The 23713-nt window shown below is 38.2% G+C and overlaps 2 protein-coding genes across 2 annotated transcripts in view; both read left to right on the forward strand.

Moving 5' to 3' along the window:
- Gasp (Chitin binding Peritrophin-A domain-containing protein Gasp) overlaps positions 1-6653 on the forward strand; it is a 31598-nt gene extending 24945 nt beyond the window's left edge. The window contains exon 5 of the mRNA XM_065235421.1: positions 6537-6653. Coding sequence (XP_065091493.1) covers positions 6537-6591 — 55 coding nt within the window. The 3' untranslated portion in view covers positions 6592-6653. The remainder of the gene's footprint in view (positions 1-6536) is intronic.
- Positions 6654-20518: 13865 nt separating this feature from the next.
- LOC135712458 (general odorant-binding protein 83a-like) lies at positions 20519-23253 on the forward strand. Its single transcript, XM_065235410.1, has 4 exons — positions 20519-20616; positions 20697-20772; positions 22366-22622; positions 23089-23253. The coding sequence occupies exons 1-4, from the start codon at positions 20533-20535 to the stop codon at positions 23104-23106; spliced, it is 435 nt and encodes a 144-aa protein (XP_065091482.1). The 5' UTR covers positions 20519-20532; the 3' UTR covers positions 23107-23253.
- Positions 23254-23713: the final 460 nt, after the last annotated feature.

Consider the following 23713-nt stretch of genomic DNA (forward strand, 5'->3'; position numbering starts at 1 on the left):
GTCGTTGTGCGTATCGTGTTATAGTTAAGGGTATACTTAAAAGAGCCCGCAAATGGCCGTCATGATCTTTGAGTTGTGATATCACTTCAAAGTTATTGGAGAAGCACACTACTACGACATAGTGTATGCTATTTGGAATCCATGTTAACATGGCTCTGGGTATTATGGGAGCTGATGTTTGTGCTCCTGAGGTTTCGAAGCTATAATCAGAACAACCGTAAATAAGGCCTTGATCGTGGCTAAAAGTTGGCATTGAACTTTCACAAAGCTTGACCATTGCAGATAAGTACCTACATCACAGTGTAAGAGATTCAGTTTTATTGAAGTGATTCTTTGATCGTCTTTACTTATAGCGAATTCGTTTATTATCGGGGTTGGAAACAGTGTGAAACCGAACTTTTTGACAGTACGAACTTCAACCTGAGCTAGGTTTTAGAAATAAACGAGCAAACTGACGTCATGTCATAAAACAAGCAGACTCAATCTTGATACCCGATCCAGGTTGGAACTGAATAATAAATGAATTCGATATTAAATTATCTTCGGGCATCACTGTAGAGAAAACAGAAACGAAACAGGAGAGCGTGAAAATTAACTATTTTCTATTTACCAGTTTTCACGATTTTCACTTTCTCCTCGGTAAGAAAAGTACAGTTCAAATGCTTTGATGCCACATTCGCATTAAGCAAGTTGCACAAATTCGTAGGTGCTACAAGTCCTAGATCATTGCATGAGAGTATTGTCACCTTCATCCGTATCCATGGCATTTTGGCAACACAAGGATTTGAATGAGTAGATTTAATCGTTGGATTGATGCTGTTTCATATGATCTTTTGATCGGGTTGAATTAAAGTTGAAAACTCAATGTGGGAAGACTTGTTCCCCGAGATTTTGGTCTCACTTGATCCTGGAATGTGTTTGAAAATATGGACCATCAATTTGGAGAGATTTAGTCCCTGAAAGTGTTGACAAATAACAAAAGGAAAGTACCTGAAGGGATTCCCGCTTGGATTGAAGGAAAAAAATAGACGTTTACATCGGTAAAGGTCTCTCACGTACCATTCGCCTGTGCATGGAACGGTTCAGGCTGATGGTCTCATCGATGTCCCACTACAAGACCGTCGAGGAAAACAAAAACAAAGCAACACAACGTGTAGTATTTCTCCCACAACATCGAGGCCAACATGCCGCTCAAGGTCGTTTTTTGTGGACTATGGGGAATCTCCATACAAGGAGGTGGTCAAAAATATTGTCTTGCATATTCTGCATTAATTGACAATTCTGGTATTAGTATGTGCCTACAATTATTAATAAACATCATTTTGAAATCCTGAAGTATATTAAGCTCTCCAAAATGCCCTGAAGTTAAGATTTGGATGTTCTATAGACTCAATTTGGGTTGATACGCACGTTCCTGACAGATTCAACACGTAATCCGAGCATTATAAAACTTTATGATAACAAACGCATCATGAAATGAAAAAAAAAACTCTCCAATCTATTATAAAGCTCCGATCATGAAGATCTACAGGCTCAATATAGTCTGGATCAATGTCATGAAAATCTGTATGGGGCCATGCAGCTCAAGAGAGCCTTTTGACAACAATCGTGGAATGATACCACTAAGAAATTTATTGCTCATGGAATGGTATCATTCAGATATTTAATGCTCTCCAAAGTATTCTGGAGTTAAGATCTTGAAGTTATAGATGCTCTGCAGTCTTGAACAATGTCCTGAAAATTCGTTATGAGTCCGCGAAGCTCAATAGCCTAACAACGTGGAATGGAATTGCTCTACAAAGTATACTGGAGTTAAGATCTTGAAGTTCTAGAGACTCTGTAGTCTAGAACAATGTCCTGAAAATCTTTATGAGACCGTGAAGCTTAATAGCCTGACAACATGTAGTGGAATTTCTCTCCAATGTATTCTGGAGCTAAGATCTTGAAGTTCTACAGGTTCCATGCAGTTTTGAACAATGTCCTGAAAATCTTTATTAGTTCGTGATGCTGAAGAGTGCCTCTTGATAACATGCACATACAAGAATTGCATCAATAGGATATTGCATTCCAAAATATTGTAGAGTTCAGATCATGAAGTTCTACAGACTCAATAAAGTCTTTAACATTTTCCCGAAAATCTGTATGACTCCGTGAAGCTCAAGAGAGCCTCTTGAAAACATGCACATCATCAACATCACATAAACTGAATGAAAGTTATGAATTCGAGTTGTTATAAGAGCAAAAAAAGCTTCCATTTTCCATTTAGTTCCACTTAGCATTTTGTATCCATGACCCTTTTTTCACCTTGAAATATAAACCCTTAAGGTGAAAGTTAAATTTTAAAATATTGTTTCTCTAGGACATCACTTCAAATAGCAAAAAACTCTAGTCAATGCTTTCCTATTATTATTTCACCCAAAACGACGAGCGCTTTTCCAATCTGAAGTGATACCTCAGAGAAAACCATTTTTGAATATGTTATTTACTTACTTCACTTTCACATTTTAGGTACTCATTTTCTAGCTAATCATATCAAGCTTAGATACAAACCATTGGGGGATTTTTCTTTGTTAAATAGTTGTTGAGATTTTGCACGTTATAGTTCCATTTTTATACCTGAGCTTGACATGTTTACCTTGAGGTGGTTACATATCAATAGATCTTCAGTGGAAATGGCACTGATGAAGACTGCACATTGTAGTCGAAATTCGTATCTGCCATGTTTACAAAATGCAAAGTGGAGTTAAATGGAAATAACAACCTTTTTTTTTTTGCTGTTATCACATTAACTGTTCCAGAGATCTCGGAGTTTTACAGACCAAATGTAGAATTTTTTGAAAATAACAGCTATTTAATGCTCTCCAAAATATTCTAAGGATGAGTTCTTGAACAATTTCTGGTTTAATGAAGTCTTGAACAATGTTTTGGAAATCTCTATGAGTCCGTGAAGCTCAATAGAGTCTTTTGACAACATCAATGAGACATTTAATGCTTTCTACACTATTCTAAAGTCAATATCTTGCAGTTATGTAGGTACAATGAAGTCTTGAACAATGAAGTTATGAATAGCATAATCTCAATTACCTATATCTTAGTAAGTATATGATTTACAGATCTGACTTCTGGGGGACTTACATTGCATAGCTTACTACCGATGGACGAACACAAATCAAGAATAGGAATAATTAAATTTTCGATTATTGGACACCTGAATCCTTATAGTGCAGTTTTATCTGATCCATCTGGAAAAAACAGTAAACTTGCCTAAAAGATCTCCAGAACATCAAGGCTCTGTTCCATATCGTAGTGAAATAGGATCGGTACAAACCGGTCCAGCATGAAGTCATCCAGTCGCTGCAACAAGTGTGGCAAACAACACAAACTCGATGTTTGCGACATGATCGAGGAAGTTGACGCAAAAACGGGACAGCTCATATGGAGCGGAATTCATTACGCAAAAATGGCCTAAACAAACACCCCCCAACCCCCCCCCCCCCTCCCGGAGAAAAACGGGCGGAATTTGCCTGCCATCAGCCATCGGCAGCACTCTATTCGGAGCGGAGCAGTTGTTCCACGTATTCACCAAGCTTGCCACTCGTTTGCGCAGCTGCCAAACAAAATACGACCTGACTTTTTCGTCAAAGAAAATGGCAAATGATAACGATAGAAAACTGGAACGCTTGCTCGCTCAAAAGCAAGAACATCAAGCTTGTAAATTTCCTCAATGAGCAAAATATTGACATTGCCGTCATCACTGAAACTTACCTGAAACCCGAGATAAACATCTTCCTTTCTGCTTTCCGGCTCACGTGGCTTGATCGGATCAGCTCCAGGGAAGGGGAGTGGCCATTGCTGTAAGGAGAAACATCTACTGTCGGCTTCTGCCGACTCTCAGCTGAAAACCATCGAAGCCATTGGGGTGGAAGTTTCCCCTTCTGTTGGCGAAGAGACCTGAACGCCAAAAACCAAGCTTGAGGACCCGGTTGAGTTGGTTCGGTGTTCACGCTAACATCGATATCTCAGTTCGCTTTTAGCTGTCGACACAAGCTGCTGTGTGTTTTTTCGGAGCAAGTCACGCGATAGCAACTCATTGTTGCGGTGCTTGCTCATTGTGTTCGTTCAATTTTGCTATTGCCCCTTTGGATGAAAAAAACTAGTGTAGATGTCGGTAGGAATAAAGCTGGCGATTAGATTCAGCTTTGCACATGGCTCGGCGAAACCAACTATGGACAAAATTTCTAATTTTGTGAAATCACTGCATGCGAATCACACTCAGATGATTGCAACATATCGCATAGGTCATATCAGAAGATTGTATGCTAAACAACCGTTAAAAATTGATTTTCAATACGTGAGGGCGTACTACCTCTAAGACTAGAAGGTCCCGAAATAACCTGCTCAACTTTTTGGCTCAGCTCTGGTACTCTCTTCGGTCCCAAGCTAATCGATTCACCCCTCGAAACATAGGAAAATTCGCTAACCCCTCATTTTAGCTGTCAATCTTTCATAGCGAATCAAAACAAACATAGTGTAGTACAAGAATTTTGACTAGAATAAGATACGTAATCGATTTGCTTGGGACCAATAGGCTAGTCAAGTAGTGAGCCAATTTAAAATCGTTAGTTTCGTATTGATTGTTGGTACTACCTCCCACTTGAAGTTCAGGATTGTGATCTAGCTTTGGTGCTATGGAAATTCGGTGATGTGAAGCGTGTAGTTTGAGAGAAATTTCCTGCCGTCTTGAGCCTCGATATGCCTACAGGATTCCCAACTCACTGCATTTCCTCAATCGGAAGGGGAACATATTCTAAAAAGGAACATACATTTGAGTTTCCTTTGTAAAACGGAGGGGCATCGAATGAATTCCTGCCCCAAGCGAAAGTATCGGAAGCAGCCAGTACATCAACGAATGGAAGAAGAAACCCAACAACGTAATGAGGAAGAGAGCACGTACGTACGTTGATGTAGTAACTGGAGTTGCATCGTCAAACGAGGAAGCGGTTGAGGTTTCAGATGAAAAGGTGGTGGTGATGGAAGTGACGTCCCCAGACACCGAGAAGAACAGTGGAGAGAAAGCTAGCACTGCTATGAAACCAGCCTCCCATTTTCAAGTACAAAAATGATGCGTATTACTATTACAAATTCGAGATAGAGGACTATCCTGGGTTAGTGGAGAAGAAGAGGATAAAGTACAACGAATGGACCAAGTAGCAGGTGCTGCTGACGGAAAAACAATTGGAAAAAGAAAAGGAATTGAGAGCACTAAACTCAAGTCTCCTCCAAGGAAGAGTAAAAATAACACATTAGCAATGGCCCTCATTAATACTTGATTCAAATTATAAAATTATGTAATGTTCCTCGGCTCCGTGAAGTCCTTTTGGACATGTGTGCCTAATAAATAAACTAATGCTGTATATGTACCTACTATTTTAAGCATGATAGTTATTTTTACTGTGTACGGAATTGTGAAGTAAGTAGCGTTATTTCAATGATTTACGGTGTTTACGGTTATAAAGACCCCTTAATATATGTTATTCGTGTTGCCGCCTAATACACCTCCAAGAGAATATGAAGGAATGGAGCAACCAACAAATTGTATATGTACCTTAAAGCTGATTCTGCTTTTTGGCTTGTGTTCCAGTTCATTTGGCACACACTGATGTTGACAACGCGTGGGTGCGAGAATGTCTAATTTAATTGTTATCCACCAATCGTGAACGAAACTATTCACCTCATAGTGTCCGTAGAAATCGTGCTAACTTCACCGCCTACATTCCCATTGTCTGTCTTTCTAATTCATTCACTCTGTCCTCAATGCGTGATGGTTGGGATGGTTTGGTTTTTGTTGCTCTCACTCTCTGCTAATCAAATTAATTAATTTGCCGAGGCTGATGCTGTTTGATGTTGTTTGAGAAACGTGCCAAAATTCGATTAGTACACACATGCACCCGAACGGAATGTAAATCTGTTTGCGTCGGAGTGCGCATTCGATTCGCATCGAGCTACCGCCAATACTTGGATCGAGTTTGTATCCTTTGGAGGCTGGGTGGCGGTTAGCTGGTGGTTCCTCACCAAATGAAAATAGGCTGTATTGTTGCAGGCTGAGCATAGCATATCTATTCATTCAGAGCTGGCGAAACAAATGAGTTTATTGTTTGAAAGCGAGAGCTAATCTAATTTAGTACAACTGAGCGTGGAATGTAATTAAATTACCGCTCTGCATATGAATTATTTAATGTTTGTTTCCAAACAAATTAAAAGGCATTCAGTTGCACTCGACGCGATGCTCTCCATGAGGAATAAAAACTTCCAGCCGGTGTGTTCGGAATTAATCCTAGCGTTTTGTTTGATTATATACATTCTTATGCAACCGATGATCGTCACGCACTTCACACCAAATTAATGCAGATTGATTGTGTTTCACTCATTCCATTTAATTGTGGGTGGGTTACGATTTAAATATGCTAACGATTCAGATTTACGGAGAATAAACGTTTCAAAATGACATTCATATAATAATCCACTTTTTGTTTCAGTGAGGACTACTACGGAGATCAAGACATCAAGGCCCTACAAAAGAAAGGATTCTAACTCAAGTCATTAGAATAAGCTTTTCTGTAAGTTATTTTTGTAAAATAAACTAAAAATAATAATCATCAAACAAAACATTTTTTATCCGAAAGCATTCTTCAACTCAATGAAAAATGAAAAGAATACACGGTATAATTAAATGACCAGAAGAGAGTCTTTCTGATTTGGATGAAGTTTTTTCCATCTTTACGATGAATGGAAACATGAAACTTCACCAGATATTTAGATCTTTTTTTTTCAAGCCCATTTAGGCGTCTATATATTGATAAGTAGGTACTAATAACGTTGAAATAACGTATTTCAAAAATATTGAATGAACCGAATCCATTTAAAATCCTGCAAAAAATTTACCATTCTATTCTCGTCAGGAGGTAAACAACGTCCTTAAGAGCTCAATTTAGGCATGTGGATACATTGTGTTTCAGAGCATCTATTGACCAAATTTGAGAGGACTTTGTTTACCCCCTGACGATAATAGGTTAAGGTATTGCCGAAGCCGACATTTCCTCTAAATGGATTGTAAGGTTTTGTTTTGAATTTCCGGGAAAAAGGAAGCAAATTTCAGAATTTTTTAAATAATACTGAGATAGTACAATAGTAGATTTCGTTGAAAACCGGCTTTTAATTAATTTTTGAAACTAAAAACTTCCAAATAAAAAGTTTGAATCTTAACCAATTACAACGATTACTGTTATAGTTTTCAACAAAAGTTCTCATAGTTAACACCTTTTTCCCTATGTTGGGGACATAATACCACCGCGACCATTACTTTGATCTATTGTGGTGCATCCTCTTTTTATTTATGCCATAACGTAGTAGTAAGCCACTTTTGTTTGAGTAACTACCACTACTGTTGTAAGCAATTATCTCAAACAGGTAATACATTCCTTATGAAATTTATTACCTGATTGGGAGCAGCAGCCCAGATTTCCCAAGATTTCATCAGACCCTTATCAAGATATCTGCATCAAACGATGAAATAGTGCAACACAGTCACATAACAAATGTTCAGAGCTTTCACTCTTTAAGTTACAAAAGCGACATTTATCTTAACACCTTTGTAAACGCAGTCATTTTCAAGATGCATACAATATTTAATCAATTTTGACAGCATTCATCTCTTTAAAATATTTTTTGTGTTCTGCGAAACCCATGCGTTTTTTCAGTGGTATTATAACACCAAAGTAAACCTTATACATCCATCCTGAAGATGAATGAGAATGATTTTGAATTACGGTTATTCCTTACAAACACTTGTGAACACTTGTGAATTACTGAATTAGTCCTTCAAACACTTTGAAACCTCAGAGAACAGACGTTGAGGCTCGAACAAAAAATCTTTTAAAACTAGTGTAAAGATTCCTATTCGACTCAACCGCCACCAACGCCGACTTCCCCACTTAAAAAGCCTTTTTGACAACATGATGGCGCTGGCGTTGCACAACTTACACTAGACACTCTCAGACAGTAATCTATGCGCATTTGGTGACGGTTACCACGACATCGAGCATGTTGTTTGGTTTTGTACTTTATACTGTGTTACTAGATCTGAGTTGTGCGAATCCCTTAGGGCCCGAGGAAAACAACCTGCTACACCCGTTAGAGACGTTCTGGCTAACCGCGGTCTCAAATATATGAAGCTGATTTACAATTTTCAAAAACGGATTGATTTCAGAATTTAGGAGTCTATAGTAGTTTTTTTTTTAATTGATGCCTTAGTCCTTTCGTCGTTCTCCCAAGATAGGCCCTTTTTTGTGTTTCATTTCAGTTGTCCCATCAACCGTCCATTCACCTTTCGAGGTTCGGAGCACTTGCACGCCACCAAAAACAAAAACAGCGATTCTGCCTATATCCGTATGCCAAAGTGAATCCACTGACGTTTCAATACAGAGAACAGATGTCCAACTTCCACCAGAAACTTGTGTAAATATAAGGGGGAACGTTACCGTCAGTGCTGTTAATTTTCATATCATTCGATTGAAGATGAACCAATACAACTATATAATCAATTCTGTGAAAACCAATTCTCACCTGACCAAAATTTGATGAGCCTCTTTCTCATTCGAACCTCATCATCATTGTCAATTGATTAACTCATTATCACAGTGGAGTGTGGAAGAAACCCAGCAATATGGTCCCAAACAGACAAGTTGACCCGATGTCGGATAAATGTAAGACAAATTTAAGGTCTATGTCGACGCAATGTCGTGTTGTTGTTGGGTCAATTGTGGGTTTATGTCGGGTCAACATCTGGTTGGGGTTTGGTAGAAGTCAGGTTGGTGTCGGGTTGGCTTAGCTTTTTCGCCGGAATGTCGACCGGAGCTCCGTTTATGTGTAGGTTACACTCAATTGAATGATACCAAGCGTTTCTCAAATGAGAATGATCCATGCCTTCGTCAAATGACTAAGCAACTGATATCACCCATTCGAAGGAGGTTCCTTTTGATAGTGGATAGCTGCTTCTCTCATTTTCATCAAAAATGTTCAATTGGTTTTGAAAATTTACAGCACTGGTCACCGTTACGTGGCGCTAACATCTCTTGATTTCCTCTATAAATTATTCACCTTCGACCAATTTGGCGCTAGTATCGATACATTTTCTGTTGAAAATTACCACTCGGCGCTACCGACACTTTATACGAACTATACTATTCCCTACTATTTTGGTCGATTCAATGTTGCTTGAATAATGTGTTTACCTTTCTCTATATTCTAAATTTTTGGTAACTGTCAAGAATCACCTGATTCAAAACCACCTTTTGTATCTCTGGATCAACAATAGAAAAGGGCTCATCTGCATTTGCAAACAAATCGTTTTATAGCCCTTTCCTCACCCTGCCCACACAAACCAACACCATCATCGGATAAGGGAAAGTTTGCCGGCGCCGGTGGTGTAGTGGTAAGCGTGACTACTTTCTCACCCCAATGGGTCTGGGTTCAATCCCAGCCGAGGTCGGTGGGATTTTTCTGAGGCATAGAAATCTCTGGTCACGTCTTCCTTCGGAAGGGAAGTAAAGCTGTTGGTCCCGGCCATGTGTGTTGTTGTGAATGGGTGCGATATCTTACGCAGGTGTGGAAGCTGCCTTCCTGCACATTCGATTGCCGTCAATGGATGGCAATCGATGTCCTTCGGTGATTGGCACTAGATTGCGGAACAGAGACCGACGTTAAATAAAGGAAAAGAAGAAGGGAAAGTTTCCCCTACACGATGACGGTATTAGTTTTCGTGGGCGGCCTTCGCTTTATGAGGAGAGGACTTTAGAACGGTTTGTTTACAAGTGCTGAAGTGCTCTTTTCTATTCTTAATCCAGATCTGCAGCTCCAGGCCGTCCACTGTCTATCCGCTCATGCCCCAGACGTCATGTCAGGCGTCACGCGTTGTTATTGTTTTGTCTGGTGGTGTAGTGGTAAGCGTGATTACTTCTTACTCCAGCAGGCCTGGGTTCAATCCCAGTCGGCACCGGTTTTGAGGCATAACATCTCCGATCCCGCCTTCCTTCGGAAGGGAAGCAAAGCCGTTGGTCCCCGGTTCATGAGTTGATGGGTCGAAAGGTAGGGTCCAGGTGTGATAGCTGCCTTCCTGGCGTCGGTAGCATTGGTGCTCAGCACGGAAAACAAGATCGACGGAAAACAAATCAAGGAAAAAAAAGTTGTTTTCGTGGTTTTTTTTTTGGCTAAAATCCTCTCAGGTGGGTAGATTTGAATGTAGTATGCATGCCTTGAGGCCTAAGTTTCTTGAGAACCATAGTGCTTTTACTTGTTTCAGAATCAAAATTTATTGAGTGGTTTTTGGTACACTGCATAATTGATAAGTATCGAGGGTTTGAACCAATCCAGCCCCTCCCGTTGCCTGTGTGAACAATCATGCAAACATTTTTTTAGAATTTGTATGAACCATGGATTTTCTCCCCTCCCCACTAGAGTGTCCCCTTGATATATGAACAGCCTCAAAGAAAAATGTATTTTTCGCAAAGGCGACATTGTATTGTACGCGGATTATCAGCCCAAGTAACATTGCAGGTTTTATCGCGGTTTTATAGCATTTTGCAAGTCAAAATCATGGTCTACAGAATCCTCATAAAACCAAAATTATTAATTGGGAGTGCTACATCACATCCTGCTACCCACTGCTGTGTTCCGGCCGGAACATCGAGAGATAAATTGCGGAGTAAATATTGTAATGAAAATCCTGGACCGTTGACTCTTTTAACGCCAGATAGAGAAGTTTGGGTTGTGGGTTGGAGGAATCATGCCACTAAACTAAACTTAACTAAACAAAGTTCGAAAAATAAATAAAAAATAGTTCTGAATACAACAAAAGTCTTCGAACAAAAGTTAAAAAATAACTAGTAAAATTATAACCCTGATGAATGTGGGCGTCTTAGTGGAATACCTGTGTACAGAGAGATAAGGATTAGTAATTTCTATTTAATTCCACTACCCAGGGTTGCTTCCACTCACTTGCTATAAAAAATTGTTTTTCGGAATTATAAAATCATTAGCTGATGTAACGATATGTTGTAGTTGTAAGTAACAAGAAGAGGGTGTAAAGTATGTGTTTGACTCATAAAACCTGTCAATTTCGCTTACAGTGCGTCACAATTAGCGATCTTATGATTCGTGAGCGTTCACTCAGAGTGAGTGCTCACGAGTCGTAAAATCACTCATTGCGACGCACTGAAAGCAATATTGACAGGTTTTATGAGTCAAACACATACCTAACGATCTCTTCTTGTAACTTACAAGTACTAATCATGATTATAACATCTAATGATTTCATAATTCTGAAAAACAATATTTTATAGCAAGTGAGTGGAAGTAACCCTGCACTACCTTATTTGCTGACACTGCAAACACTGAAGAAGTCTGCACAATCCCTTAAATGAGTGGAAATTGGTACTCTGATGGTAGTTAGGCCCATGCCGCACCGATTTGTTTTTATTTATTTTTTACGTGCTGGTAAAACAAGAGCTGGGGGCTATACATGATTTAATTCCGTTTCTGGCGGGTTCCTGAGGACAATGGACATAACAATGGTGCCTAGAAATTTCATCGTCGCATAATTTAACTAAAATTTGTGTTCCTTCCACCAGAGCTTCCAACACACTGAAAACGAAATTAACTCAGAGCGTGAGTAATTTTCACTCAATTGTGAGTCACTGTTACTGATTCGTAAGGAGCAATTTCTTAAAGTGTAGGTCACTCAGCGCATGCGAATGAAAATAAGTAACTCAATCTCTGAGTAAGATTCGGTTTTAGTGCAGTTTTAATTTATTTGAGTGATATTTTTGTATAATTAGAATTTTAATTTATGTTTTATGAAATGTGTCTGCTAATTGAATTAATTAATTGAAGGACTGGGCCTAATTTACACCCCAAATTCCTTTAACAAATCAGCAAAAAAGGATTTATAAAAAATAACAACTTGCGTGACAAGTGTGCTTGTTGCGTATTGCGTATCTATGCTGCACGTTCACCAACTGACGTGTTTTGCATAATGGTAGGCGATAGTAACCGAACCAACACAGCCATTGACGACAACTCAAAAATGAATTACCATAAAACGGGATATCTTTTAAAATGCGGATAACTATGATAGAATAATATGATTAAATTTACTCTCTGCACTATTTCAGAATTGCAAACATTGGTTCCATTTTGAAGCTTAGGGTATTACCTTTGATATCGTAGAGAGTTATATAATATGTGTCACATATTTCTCAAATATCTGAAAAAAGTACATTTTTCTTGTTTTTCACCAGATTACAAAGACACTTAAACAATCACTAATTAAATGTATTTGCGATAAAGCGATCACAAATTCAATGTTATCTTCTTATTGCTTACGATGTTTCTAATTATAAACTCATTCGAAGTTTCAAATATTTTGAACTAAAGTGTTTGAGATCCACGAATTTTTTGCAGCATTTGTCGAGTATTATCTAGACCTGTTCGCCGCCGCGCCACGCCGCCGCCGCCGCCGACGATTTCTATACGCCGCCGCCGCCGATGAAATTGAGCCGGCGCGCCGCCGCAGTTAAATGGTTCACGCCGCCAAATAAATTTATGTCACGCCGATGAAATTTTTATCGGTAAAATGCATCTTGAACGCGTTGAAATAAGAACTTTTGTGCACGCTCGTTCGTGGCTACTAAAAATTGAGTGAAAACCCACTCAATTTAATTGAAACCAGATCTGCTCTAAATTGAGTAACATAGCCAGCACCGAATTTTGACTTTTTAGTATTTAACAAAGGCTAGGTATTTAATTATGAGTTATTTCTACTCATTCCCATAAACCCAAAATAGCAGCAGAGATGCTCAAAGCTGTCTCCATGCTATTCGCTCAAATGTTGCATCAACTAATCTGTAATATCTGGAACACCGCGACTTTTCCGGCCGACTGGATGCAGGGCGTCTTAGTGAAGATCCCAAAGAAGGGGGATCTGACTGTGTGCGACAATTAGCGAGGCATCATGTTACTGTTCTCAAAGTTCTGTGCAAAGTTATCCTGAATCGGAGACAGGAGAAGATCGACGCGACACTGGTGGCAGCAGGCAGGATTCTGTGTCGAAAGATCTTGTGTGGACCATATTGTCACGCTCCACATCATCTTGGAGCAGGTCAATGAATTCCAATAGTCCCTTTATTTGGTATTCATTGACTACGAAAAAGGTTTCGACCGATTCAATCACGAGAATCTATGGGGCGCCCTGAGACGCAATCGTCAACCTCATCAAAGCGCAGTATCAGCAACACTCAATACGAAACTAACGATTTTAAACTGGCTCACTACTTGACTAGCCTATTGGTCCCAAGCAAATCGATAAAACCATTCTAGTAGAAAGTCTAGTACTACACTATGTTTGTTTTGATTCGCTATGAAAGTTTGACAGATAAAATGAGGGGTTCGTGGATTTTCTTATGTTTCGAGGGGTGCATCGATTAGCTTGGGACCGAAGAAAGTACAAGAGATGAGCCAAAAAGTTGAGCTCGTTTCTTCGGGACCTTCTGGTATCAGGCTTTCATGTGCACAGTTCTGCAAAATGGCCTGAACCGATCAACAATGACAGAATAGCCGACTGAGAAGAGACGAAGCACTGGAAGCCATCAAATTAGACGCTTAAAATTGATGGAAATACCCAAAATATTGTCAATGGCGTTTGCCTCGCGATCTGAATAAACACAGAACAACCTTCTCCAGAAATCGCGTTTCGATGATGATTCGAATAAGATGCATCAGTGCCAAACTGGGACTGCCGACAGGTAACTTCAGAAGCTGTCAGTCAGCTGGAAACTGACTGCCTTCCGAACAATAGCAGCGGTTTCATTCGGCGGTTTCATTCGGTGTTCCAAAAAATCCAAGCAAGTGCACATTAACTTTCTCGCATCATCCGGGAGAAGAGAAACTTTTTGGGATTGAGCTTCCACCTGTTCCAAATTATGCAGACACACATTCTGATTAACTGCTTCCAATGGATGATAATCGCCCTTATCGAGGATGCCACGAAACTTGTTGATCCAACGCAGTAGTAGAAGCTCGGTGCAATGGTCGCGCAACAGACAATATAACCAAATTTTGACGTTTAACTTTTTCCAGGCATCATTAATGCCGTCATAAAACTAAACGGAATAGGATCAAGCAAAATGAACTTAGATAAATACAATTCAGTTTGAAAATTATCTTGATTAAAGCCAAATTAAAACGTTTTGTATTTGTTAGCGAATTCATGAGAGCAAAATAGCTTTTTCACAATTAGCCTATGGAAAATCAATTTTTATACCACCGCCATATTGCTATTATTTTTTTACTATCTTCGTTTTTCAAGATGTTTTTCCATTAAATAACTTTAATCTCATAAATTAATCATTGATCAACAATCAACTCTTTGGAAGTAGAGTTCTTTGTTTTAGTATAGTTTAGACCTGTGCGCCAGTCGGCGGTGGTGGTTTCAAAACCATATTTGCCTCGGAAGTCTCTGTAACTAGTAGGTCCCGAAGAAACGTGCTCAACTTTTTGGCTCAGCTCTGGTACTATCTTCGGTCCCAAGCTAATCGATTCACCCCTCGAAACATAGGAAAATCCCTCATTTAATCTGTCAAACTTTCATAGCGTCAAACATTGTGTATTTATTTTAAATCGTTTATTTCGTTGGTAACGTAATTCTCTTCTTCTCTTCTTCTTCTTCTTCTTCTTCTTCCTTGTGGGCTTCTTCTTGACAAATTTTATTTGACTGGACATCACCATTAACGGGTGATATAATGCCTTCATTCGATTTTGAAGTCTGTGTTATGGAATGCGCTGTTTTCAGACATTCGGTGATAATTTTGATCACCATTGCAACCCGATTTATACAATACAGATTTATCTGTATTCATACAATTTTTTGATACAGATATCTGTACATACAGATTACAGATTTTTGAAAAATATACAGATTTTTCAGAGTTTTCAAATAATGGAAATGTGTTTTACTTTATTTATTAATTATGAACTTGAATTCAATCTGAGAATCAAAACCAAATCGTATTTTTTACTAAATAAATTTTATTAGAAGATGGACTTGGAATCTTTCGAATGGACTTCTGATGTTCAGATGTTCTGATTTCTCGTTGGAAGGGATATAAGTTTCACTTTAAATTTGTTCAATTAACCTATGTTAAATATATGTTTTGTCAATCTCTCATAACGTAAAGCCGTTGTTCCCCTCCAAGAGGCCGGTCTTATGAAAATACGAGAGCTTCTAAGTGCTTTATCTTTAAGATCATTTGTCTTCACCTTTGCATGGGTCCCATGGATATTTACGATCGACAAATCGCCTAAAACGAATTTTTCTTCAGGGCTGTTACAAGATTTTCTAAATTTGATCCGCGAAATCCGCGATTTCTCAAAAGAAATCCGCGACTTCAAATACTAATCCGCGACAAAAAAAATGTTTTAATTGCCTAAAAATACCATGAGTATACTACTACATGGCATTTGAAAATTAACCTTTTTGCGTATTTTGCTGTCCTAAATGTTGAAGTTAATTTGGCTCTAGTTTTCTCAATGTTTTACCGATTCAAACCAAACACCCTGCACATAATCGAGAAATTACCAGAGTTTCATAAGTCACACTTGTTGATCACGTCTCGGTTGTGTATTTACACGGATATTCCTTGGGTTCTGTCGAATGGGGGAGACATTTTAATGATTGTTTTTTTTTTCTAATATGAACCTAGCACTTTTTGTTGTCAAATCATAACCGAATCGTATATATGAGACTCTGTAGATCATGCACGACTTATTACTATGTATACCGGAAATTATAGATTTTCCAAATCGTCCAGGACATCAGTTGATTTGTTCTACTAGATCAACCAAGACTGCAATAATGTCTGTAGTATCGAAAAATGTCCAATAAGATTTAAAGTGTCTATGTGGATCATGCATGATCTATGTCCGACTAATCCAGATGTTCAAGGTTCTTCAAATCGTCCTGGAGTTCAGATAATTTGAACTACTAGATCAACCGAGATTGGGACACTAAAAACTATCGAAATATTTCCAGACAGATGCACAGTGTCTATATGGATAATGTATGATTTATTTCCACGTATACCAGATGATCTAGGTTCTCCACATCGTTCTGCAGTTCAGATGATTTGTTTTACTATATCAACAAAGACTGGGATAATATCTGTAGTATCGAAATATCGATTTGGAAATCCTAGAACATTTGACATACACGGAAATAGGTTGGCATGATCCACGTAGACACTGCAAATTTGTTTGGATATATTTCGATATTACAGATATTGCATTAGTCTTGGGTGATCTAGTAGAAAAAAATCTGATTTCTACAATGATTTCAAAACCTATAACATCTTGTATACGTAGCAATAGGTCGGGAACCATCCACATAGACATTTTGAATCTGTTTGGACATATTTCGATACTACAGACATTACAGACTGCAATCTTGGTTGATATAGTAGAACAAACCAACTGAACTCCAGGACGATTTGGAGAACCTAGAATATCCGGTATACATGGAAATTACTAGCATATATACGATTCGTTTATGATTTGGCAACGAAAAATGCTATGTTCATATTGGAAATGTCTCACATTGGACAGACCCCAGGGAATTTCCGTGTAAATCCGGTATGAGATCATTTCTCGATTATTTGCAGGGTGTTTGGTTTGAACCAGTAAAAAATTGAGAGCCAAATGAACAACAAAATTGATGACAGCAAAATAATCCGGGACGGAAGGATTACAATGAATTCCACAATTTTTGTGACAGCACATTAGTCCCTTCGCGATTTTCGCGACATCATTTAATGTTTCCGCGATTTTCGCGACTGAAAGTTCAAATCCGCGAAAATCGCGAAATTCGCGAAATCCGCGCCTGTTGTAACAGCCCTGGTGTTGGGCTGGGGGACAGCAATCTCTGTGAATGTGGACAAGGTTACCAAGACGCAGATCACATCATTTGGTCTTGTGCTGAGCATCGTGGAGTCAGATCTGATCTGTACGATTCCCTTCGGGCTCGAGGTAGACAACCAAATGTTCCAGTTCGGGATGTTTTTGCTGGACGCGATCTGGAGTTTATGACAATCATATATGTTTTATTGAAGAATATTAACCTTAAATTGTGAGTTTGATTAACCTTTGTTTGATTTGTTTGTATTTTGTGTGTGGTTGGTATTTTTAAATGTTTGTTTTTTAAATAACAGTATAATTACGCTGCTGATACCAAGTTTAATAGGATTAAGTACATGTTTTAGAAAAAAAGTGAAATTTTTGTATCATAAGTCATCTCCTTCTCCTTCTCCACATCCATAAAATTGTCATCCACTAACATCGAGAAAACCGCGAGTATTCGGTTGTATTCCTTTAACTTTAGATTTTAGCCACAATTAATGTATAACAAAAAAGATAATTTGGCTCAGTAAAGTTTATTCGAATAAGCCTGTACAAATAAAGTAATTAACAAAAAAAAACAATCATACTTTATGCCCCGGAAGGTTGAGAAATCTTCCAACACAAAAAAAATATAGACGGGCCCGGAAATCGAACCCAGCCACCTCCAGAATGGTCTTGTTTTGTAGCTGCGCCTTTACCGACTGAGGTAAGGGAGCCCCGAGTAAAATATGAACTCCCTTATTTACGCATAATTTTTACATCTATGCATATGAGTGGTAAGCATTCATTCTTGATTTTTAATTCCAAATAAATGCAGAAATTGGGCAGAAGTCAGCAAAATTCTACATGACATAAATTTATGTTGCGCGTGGCGCTGGTCTGGCAGAAAACAGTTCAGAAATGTCACGACATTTTTCCGCTAGCCAGTTTGTTCTTGTTGGTCTTCACGTATCAATTGTTAAGGAAAATATGTTAAAAACCAATACTCAAGCCACCACTGCTCTGGACGATGGTTTTGCAAAAACAAATGTATATTTGCCACCTTTGGATGGGCAGGCTTAACGTTCATGCTGGAACATAATTGCCATGAAAAAGGAGAGAAGAAGTTTAATGTCGTCTGTATGTTTGAATTAAAAAAAAAATACATCCCATCACTCAATCGAGTATGTGTAAATTTTTATATAGCATACCTAAACGGGAATAAAATATGTGCGCTTCGTTTAACACAATCACACATCGGAACGTGACGAATCAATCTGCTGACAAATTCAATCTTACGACATCATCAAAAACATCTTAACTTGTCAAAATTCGAATCGTTCTTCATTCAGTATGCTAGGGAGAAAAACAGTCGTGTTGATGCGATTGACAGGAACCAAAAGATGGAATCAGTTGGGCTGAGTGAAATACCTTTTAACTGCCGTTGGCATAATGTCACACAAGAGAACGCTTACACGTGCAAACGCCGCTGTGAAAAGGGATGTCTAAAGTTAGATTGAATTATCGCCTCCATACAGGCATTCTCATACATCTCCGGTTGAATCTAATTCGCTTAGCAAAAAGTGCCTTTTATTTCAATCCCAAAATCCTGGAATATTTGTACGTATACGTTTTGAGCATACAGAAGACGGTATCTATGTAAGGCGTTCATCAAATTCTAGTGGACAGTAAGGACAAACAGTGACACATTTGAAGCATCTTGGGAATTCGTTTGAATTATACTCAGCAGGATGTTAATTACCGCTGAATTACGGGAATGAACAAAAATGAATTCAGCATGTGGAAATCTGACACAGTATGTTGATGGGGTAAGGCAGCCACTCTAAGCTTAAAGTAAAATGTAATCAAAACTATATAATATTTCCGTGAATTTATGTGAATATTGATCTCCAGAGTACTTTTCCTCATTGCATTGATTTTTGAATTCTATTTCATTGTTTAATCACGAACCAAAAAAAATCTTAATAATGCAAGAAAAAATATAGAGTAACGGACGCGGACCATGATGGTAACTTTTGGAGGTTGAACACTTTTATCATAGTATAATTTCTATTACAAATAAATTTAGAATAATTTGTCACAGGATACAGGTGAATAAAAACAACACGACGTGTGCATGCACTAGACACAACTTTCTCTTAAAACTCTGCCAGCTAATGTGGTTCAGTTTTGCTTACACCATTGTGGGTAGTTTCTGTCACGTTCGTGTGAAAAAAATACGTAGAATTATAATAGTACGCTTCAAGAACTAATTGTTTGCTTCTCCAGCGCATAATTTCTACTAGACATGAACTTAATTACGCTAAGGCCATGACTGGGCGCTTTGGGGAAAACATCATCTATTCCAAATTGTTGCCAAGATAGAAAAGCGCAAGATGACCTCGTAGGTTTTTGCCCTCGTGGGTGAATGGCTGAAAGTCATCATGAGATGACAATTAGAAGCGTTGATGATTTTCACTGTGAAGGTAAATAAATAGCTTTTCCAGGAAATGAATTGTCTGGAAGGTTGACGTGCTTGAAATAATTAAGCAGAATAAAGCGTCAAGCGAATTAGTCCAATGATGCCATTTTCTTTCGGTTGATGAATTTTTTGATTAGTTCGTCGTATTTGTACGGATCGAATGGGGAAAAATATTCCATTCAACTTTTGTTTTCCTGTCCATTGCATTCTGATCGAACGTTCTCATACATTGCCATTGCTTGGATTTATCTTCACTAACAATTATACGACAATTAATTTGTCAATCTTGCGCTGTCTTTCGAAAGTTTCAGTTCGCATGTTGCTTGTTTCGCGAGAGGACAATCTTGAAACTATAAATCCTCTCTCTAGTTAATTGATGATGAACTTTTTTAATTAAAGTTCGAACACATAGCCTCTCGTTTTTGCAGAGTCCCTGGTCGATACTGCCGCAGGGCTTTTTCTGTATAAGACACTTTGCAATTTTTTGCGCGCTCAAAACAGGACTAAAATAGCTGCTGCTAGGAGAATGAAGATTGGAACATACAGCGACTACATTTAGCAGATGGCAGCACTCAGCTGCAACAAGAACCAGAACAGAGCACAACATCCACGGCATACTACTCACGACAAGATGAGTCTGTAAAAATTGAATTACATAATTACGCTTTTGCTCCCCCTAGTTTTTCAATTCGTTTTTAATCTTTTTCCCATTTACGCCTCCGTTCGTCACAAACAGAATGCGACGACGATGGTTGGAGCAGAACGTAGCAATTAGCTAGAACCCAGGGACAAATGATTCTCCCTGGGCTGTTAGCAATTGTAGCACATTGTCATTGCGTTTATATTATCTGTTTAATTTTCTTTCGATGTTTCAGCCGATTGCTGTTATTGTCATTGATGTGGATTTTCCTTATTACTGCAAGTTCAGCTAATCGCTAATATGTAGTGGTGTGACTTGACAGTAAATTGGGGTTGGATTTGTTTGGAAAATAAATAAATATCATTCGTTTCGGAATTGAGAAATTAGTTCTTACTTATCTTTTGAAGTGGGTACACTTGTGCCAAGTAAAATGAGTCGTTTAGCAGTTTTTGTAATAAGTGTTGTTGGTGCGACTATTGTGTTGGCAGATGTTACTCCACGAAGAGACGCAGAGGTAGGATATGGACGATAGCTTTAGGATGCACGATTCAAAATTTTAGAAGTTATGTTTTTATATGCGTTAATATTTTTCAGTATCCACCACCAGAACTTCTGGAGGCTCTGCGGCCCCTTCGCGATATATGTGTGAAGAAAACGGGAGTATCTGACGGTAATGATCCTCCACTAACTTCTATCAAAATGTATCTGAAACGAAGGGTTTTGTTCCAATTTTCCTTACCCCCTAAGAATCCTTCAGGTTTCCTAGTATCTAGCAACTTCACTGAACAAAATAACTTATGAGCATTGAGAAACAAAATGTCACAAGCTGATCGATTTGTTGGGACTTTCGATAGTTTTGAGAGCTCTCTTTATTGATCTCAAGTAGCACGATTGTTACAACCCAAGTAACAATTTTGGTTTTATGAGGGTTCTGTAGACCATCATTTAGACTTGTAGCATGCTTTAAAAACTCGATAAAGATGTTACTTGGGAAATCGGATATGAATTTCTTTTATGACTTATTTTAATCAAAACAAATTGCAGCAACTATTTGTGACTTAATTTTGTTACTCAGGATACTAGTTAGATCCGATTGTGTTTTCTGAACTAGTACACTAGATCGTACACTTTGTAACATGTCCTATTTCCTCTAACGCAATAATGATTTCCTGTTCGGTTGCATCAGTAACATAATTTTTGGGTATCAGCTTTATTAAAATGGAAACCTTTTCAGCTGCACTTCAGCTGTTTTATAAGTTGTTGTACTGTCACACTGATCTTCTCAGAACTTTTTAGCTGGATTTTAACCACAACACTTATTATTGTTACCCTTCAACTTATGCTCCTTTTCTTGCTATTAATATTAAACCACAAATTCAAAATCACAAATAAGATTAATCCAGGTGGACATGTTTCTTCGGTGTATGATTTGTTGTCGATTAGAAGCACATGTGTTCAACATGATGAAAGTACATATTTTGTACGTGAATACTGTTTCCGTTACGAAAGGACAACATACTGGTTCACCAACTCCTATGTATCGTAACGCATACTTCGTAATAAGTTTAAAATTGCTAAACTGTGTGTAACACTTGTTTTTTCTTTTTTTTTTTGTTATTTGGCAAGGGTTTTTTGAACGCCTCGAATACATTGAAATCAACGTGTTAACTAACAATAGGACACTCAAATATACCACTAATTTGTGAACTTGTGGAGGTGTTTTATCAAAATCCTAACGGTCAAAAAAGTAACGCTCAACAGGCATTTTCATTTAGATACAGTCTTACCACGGAGAAAATGGCGTGAACGACACGAAATATACGAAAATCATAATGGTTGATCATCGAAGATACATACATTTAGGCGTTTGTGAGAAAGTTTATGTGTACAATACATCACTTGCAAACGACACGAAATATACGAAAATCATTCTCTAGCAGCACGCATGTTTCAAAATAGTTGAAGCAACTATTATGTGATTTATTTCAGTCACACTCAAGTTTCTGTAACTTTCTACCACAGTTTTGTGCTGCTCAGGTTAGTTGATCATCGATGATACATACATTTAGGCGTTTGCCGAGAAAATTTATGTGTACCTACATCATTTGCATTAAAATTGCTATACCTCATACCATTTTTTTTTCCGATCAGGGGCTGGTTCTAAAATTCCATAACACAGAAAACATGATTATTAACCTCAACTCTATCCTACGTGACGTAATATTAGGATTGACCCTAAAAGTGCTACCATTTTCCGTTACAGAGGCCATCAAAGAGTTTAGCGACGGTAAGGTTCACGAAGACGAAAAACTGAAATGCTACATGAACTGTCTATTCCATGAGGCTAAAGTGGTTGATGACACAGGCCACGTGCACCTGGAGAAACTTCACGATTCTCTTCCCGATTCCATGCATGATATTGCGCTCCACATGGGCAAGCGCTGTCTCTATCCAGAGGGAGAAAATCTCTGTGAAAAGGCTTTCTGGCTGCACAAATGCTGGAAGGAGTCTGATCCCAAGGTAAGACATTAGCACCTATTTTCTACATGTAGGGTAGATATACCAGCCATAGATATACGTTCTTATTATGGTTTGTTCCAATTATGACCCATGGGAGCTATATAAGCCTTATCGTGAAACTCCGTTAGCTTGAATCGATAAAATGAGACATAAATGGCGCAAATTTAGAATTTGTTTACCTGGTATCCCTAAACCGGTGTGCAATATCAATGGAGACTTATGTAGAAGGTACCAAATTCTAAATAAGTGCCGTTTAATTGCAATTTATGCTATTCAAACTGACTGGGTTCTACGGTAATCGGAACGCATCATAATAGAAGCACATAGCTATAACTATAACATTTACTTTATGCATTTGTTTTAGCTGATTGAACACTTTAAAGTGAATTCTCAGTCAAAACCAAATGTAGCATAACAGCTTAACATTCTTCTCAACATTTATTATTTTTTTCCTTAATTTTTTTAGCATTACTTCCTGATCTAAGACGCTAGCAGAATCAGAAATGGATTGCAAAAATAACATGCAATAGTGTAAAAATAAATAAGCACGTAGAAGTTGTAACTAACTACCAAGAAAAAATCTAAATTTAGGAATAGTAAGTGACTAACCTAAAGCAATTAACAAAAGCAAAAAAAATATACAAAGATAAAAACAACCAAACGACTTTAACTTCTGACGATTTAATGATTTTAAATAGATGTTTCTAGAAGAGCTAGAATAATGGTTGGAAAGGAGATCTTATTTAAAAGAAATGCAGAGAATCCTTTGGCTAATCCTTGCAAACAGCGACCATGTGCACACTACTTTCAAAGTACCATAAACAACCTAAAACTAAAACAAAAACGAAAAGGATTCCCCCCCCCCCCCCCCCACGGTATCCCTATCCTATCCAATAACAAGTGGCCATAGCGAGCATAGCCGCGGGCCCACTTACATTGATATGTGTTCACGTATGCTGCCTACGAAAACATGGCGGTGTGTCAGGCCCTTGGCTGAATCACTTGAAATATAATAACAAATGGAACACAATATTGCGGATTTTCACCAAGGTAGACTCCCGCTAGTGTTTCGATATGTTATTCTATTGTAA

The sequence above is a fragment of the Ochlerotatus camptorhynchus genome, unplaced genomic scaffold, assembly GCF_037179485.1.
Source record: "Ochlerotatus camptorhynchus isolate MF236.1 unplaced genomic scaffold, CSIRO-AGI_Acam_v1.1 ptg000482l, whole genome shotgun sequence".
NCBI lineage: Eukaryota > Metazoa > Arthropoda > Insecta > Diptera > Culicidae > Ochlerotatus > Ochlerotatus camptorhynchus.

Excerpts from the sequence above, each read along its gene's own strand:
- LOC135712458 (XM_065235410.1), top strand. The coding sequence starts at position 20,533 with ATGAGTCGTTTAGCAGTTTTTGTAATAAGTGTTGTTGGTGCGACTATT. Across the intron at positions 20,617-20,696 it reads CTCCACGAAGAGACGCAGAG|TATCCACCACCAGAACTTCT; the intron begins GTAGGATATGGA and ends AATATTTTTCAG. Across the intron at positions 20,773-22,365 it reads GAAAACGGGAGTATCTGACG|AGGCCATCAAAGAGTTTAGC; the intron begins GTAATGATCCTC and ends TTTCCGTTACAG.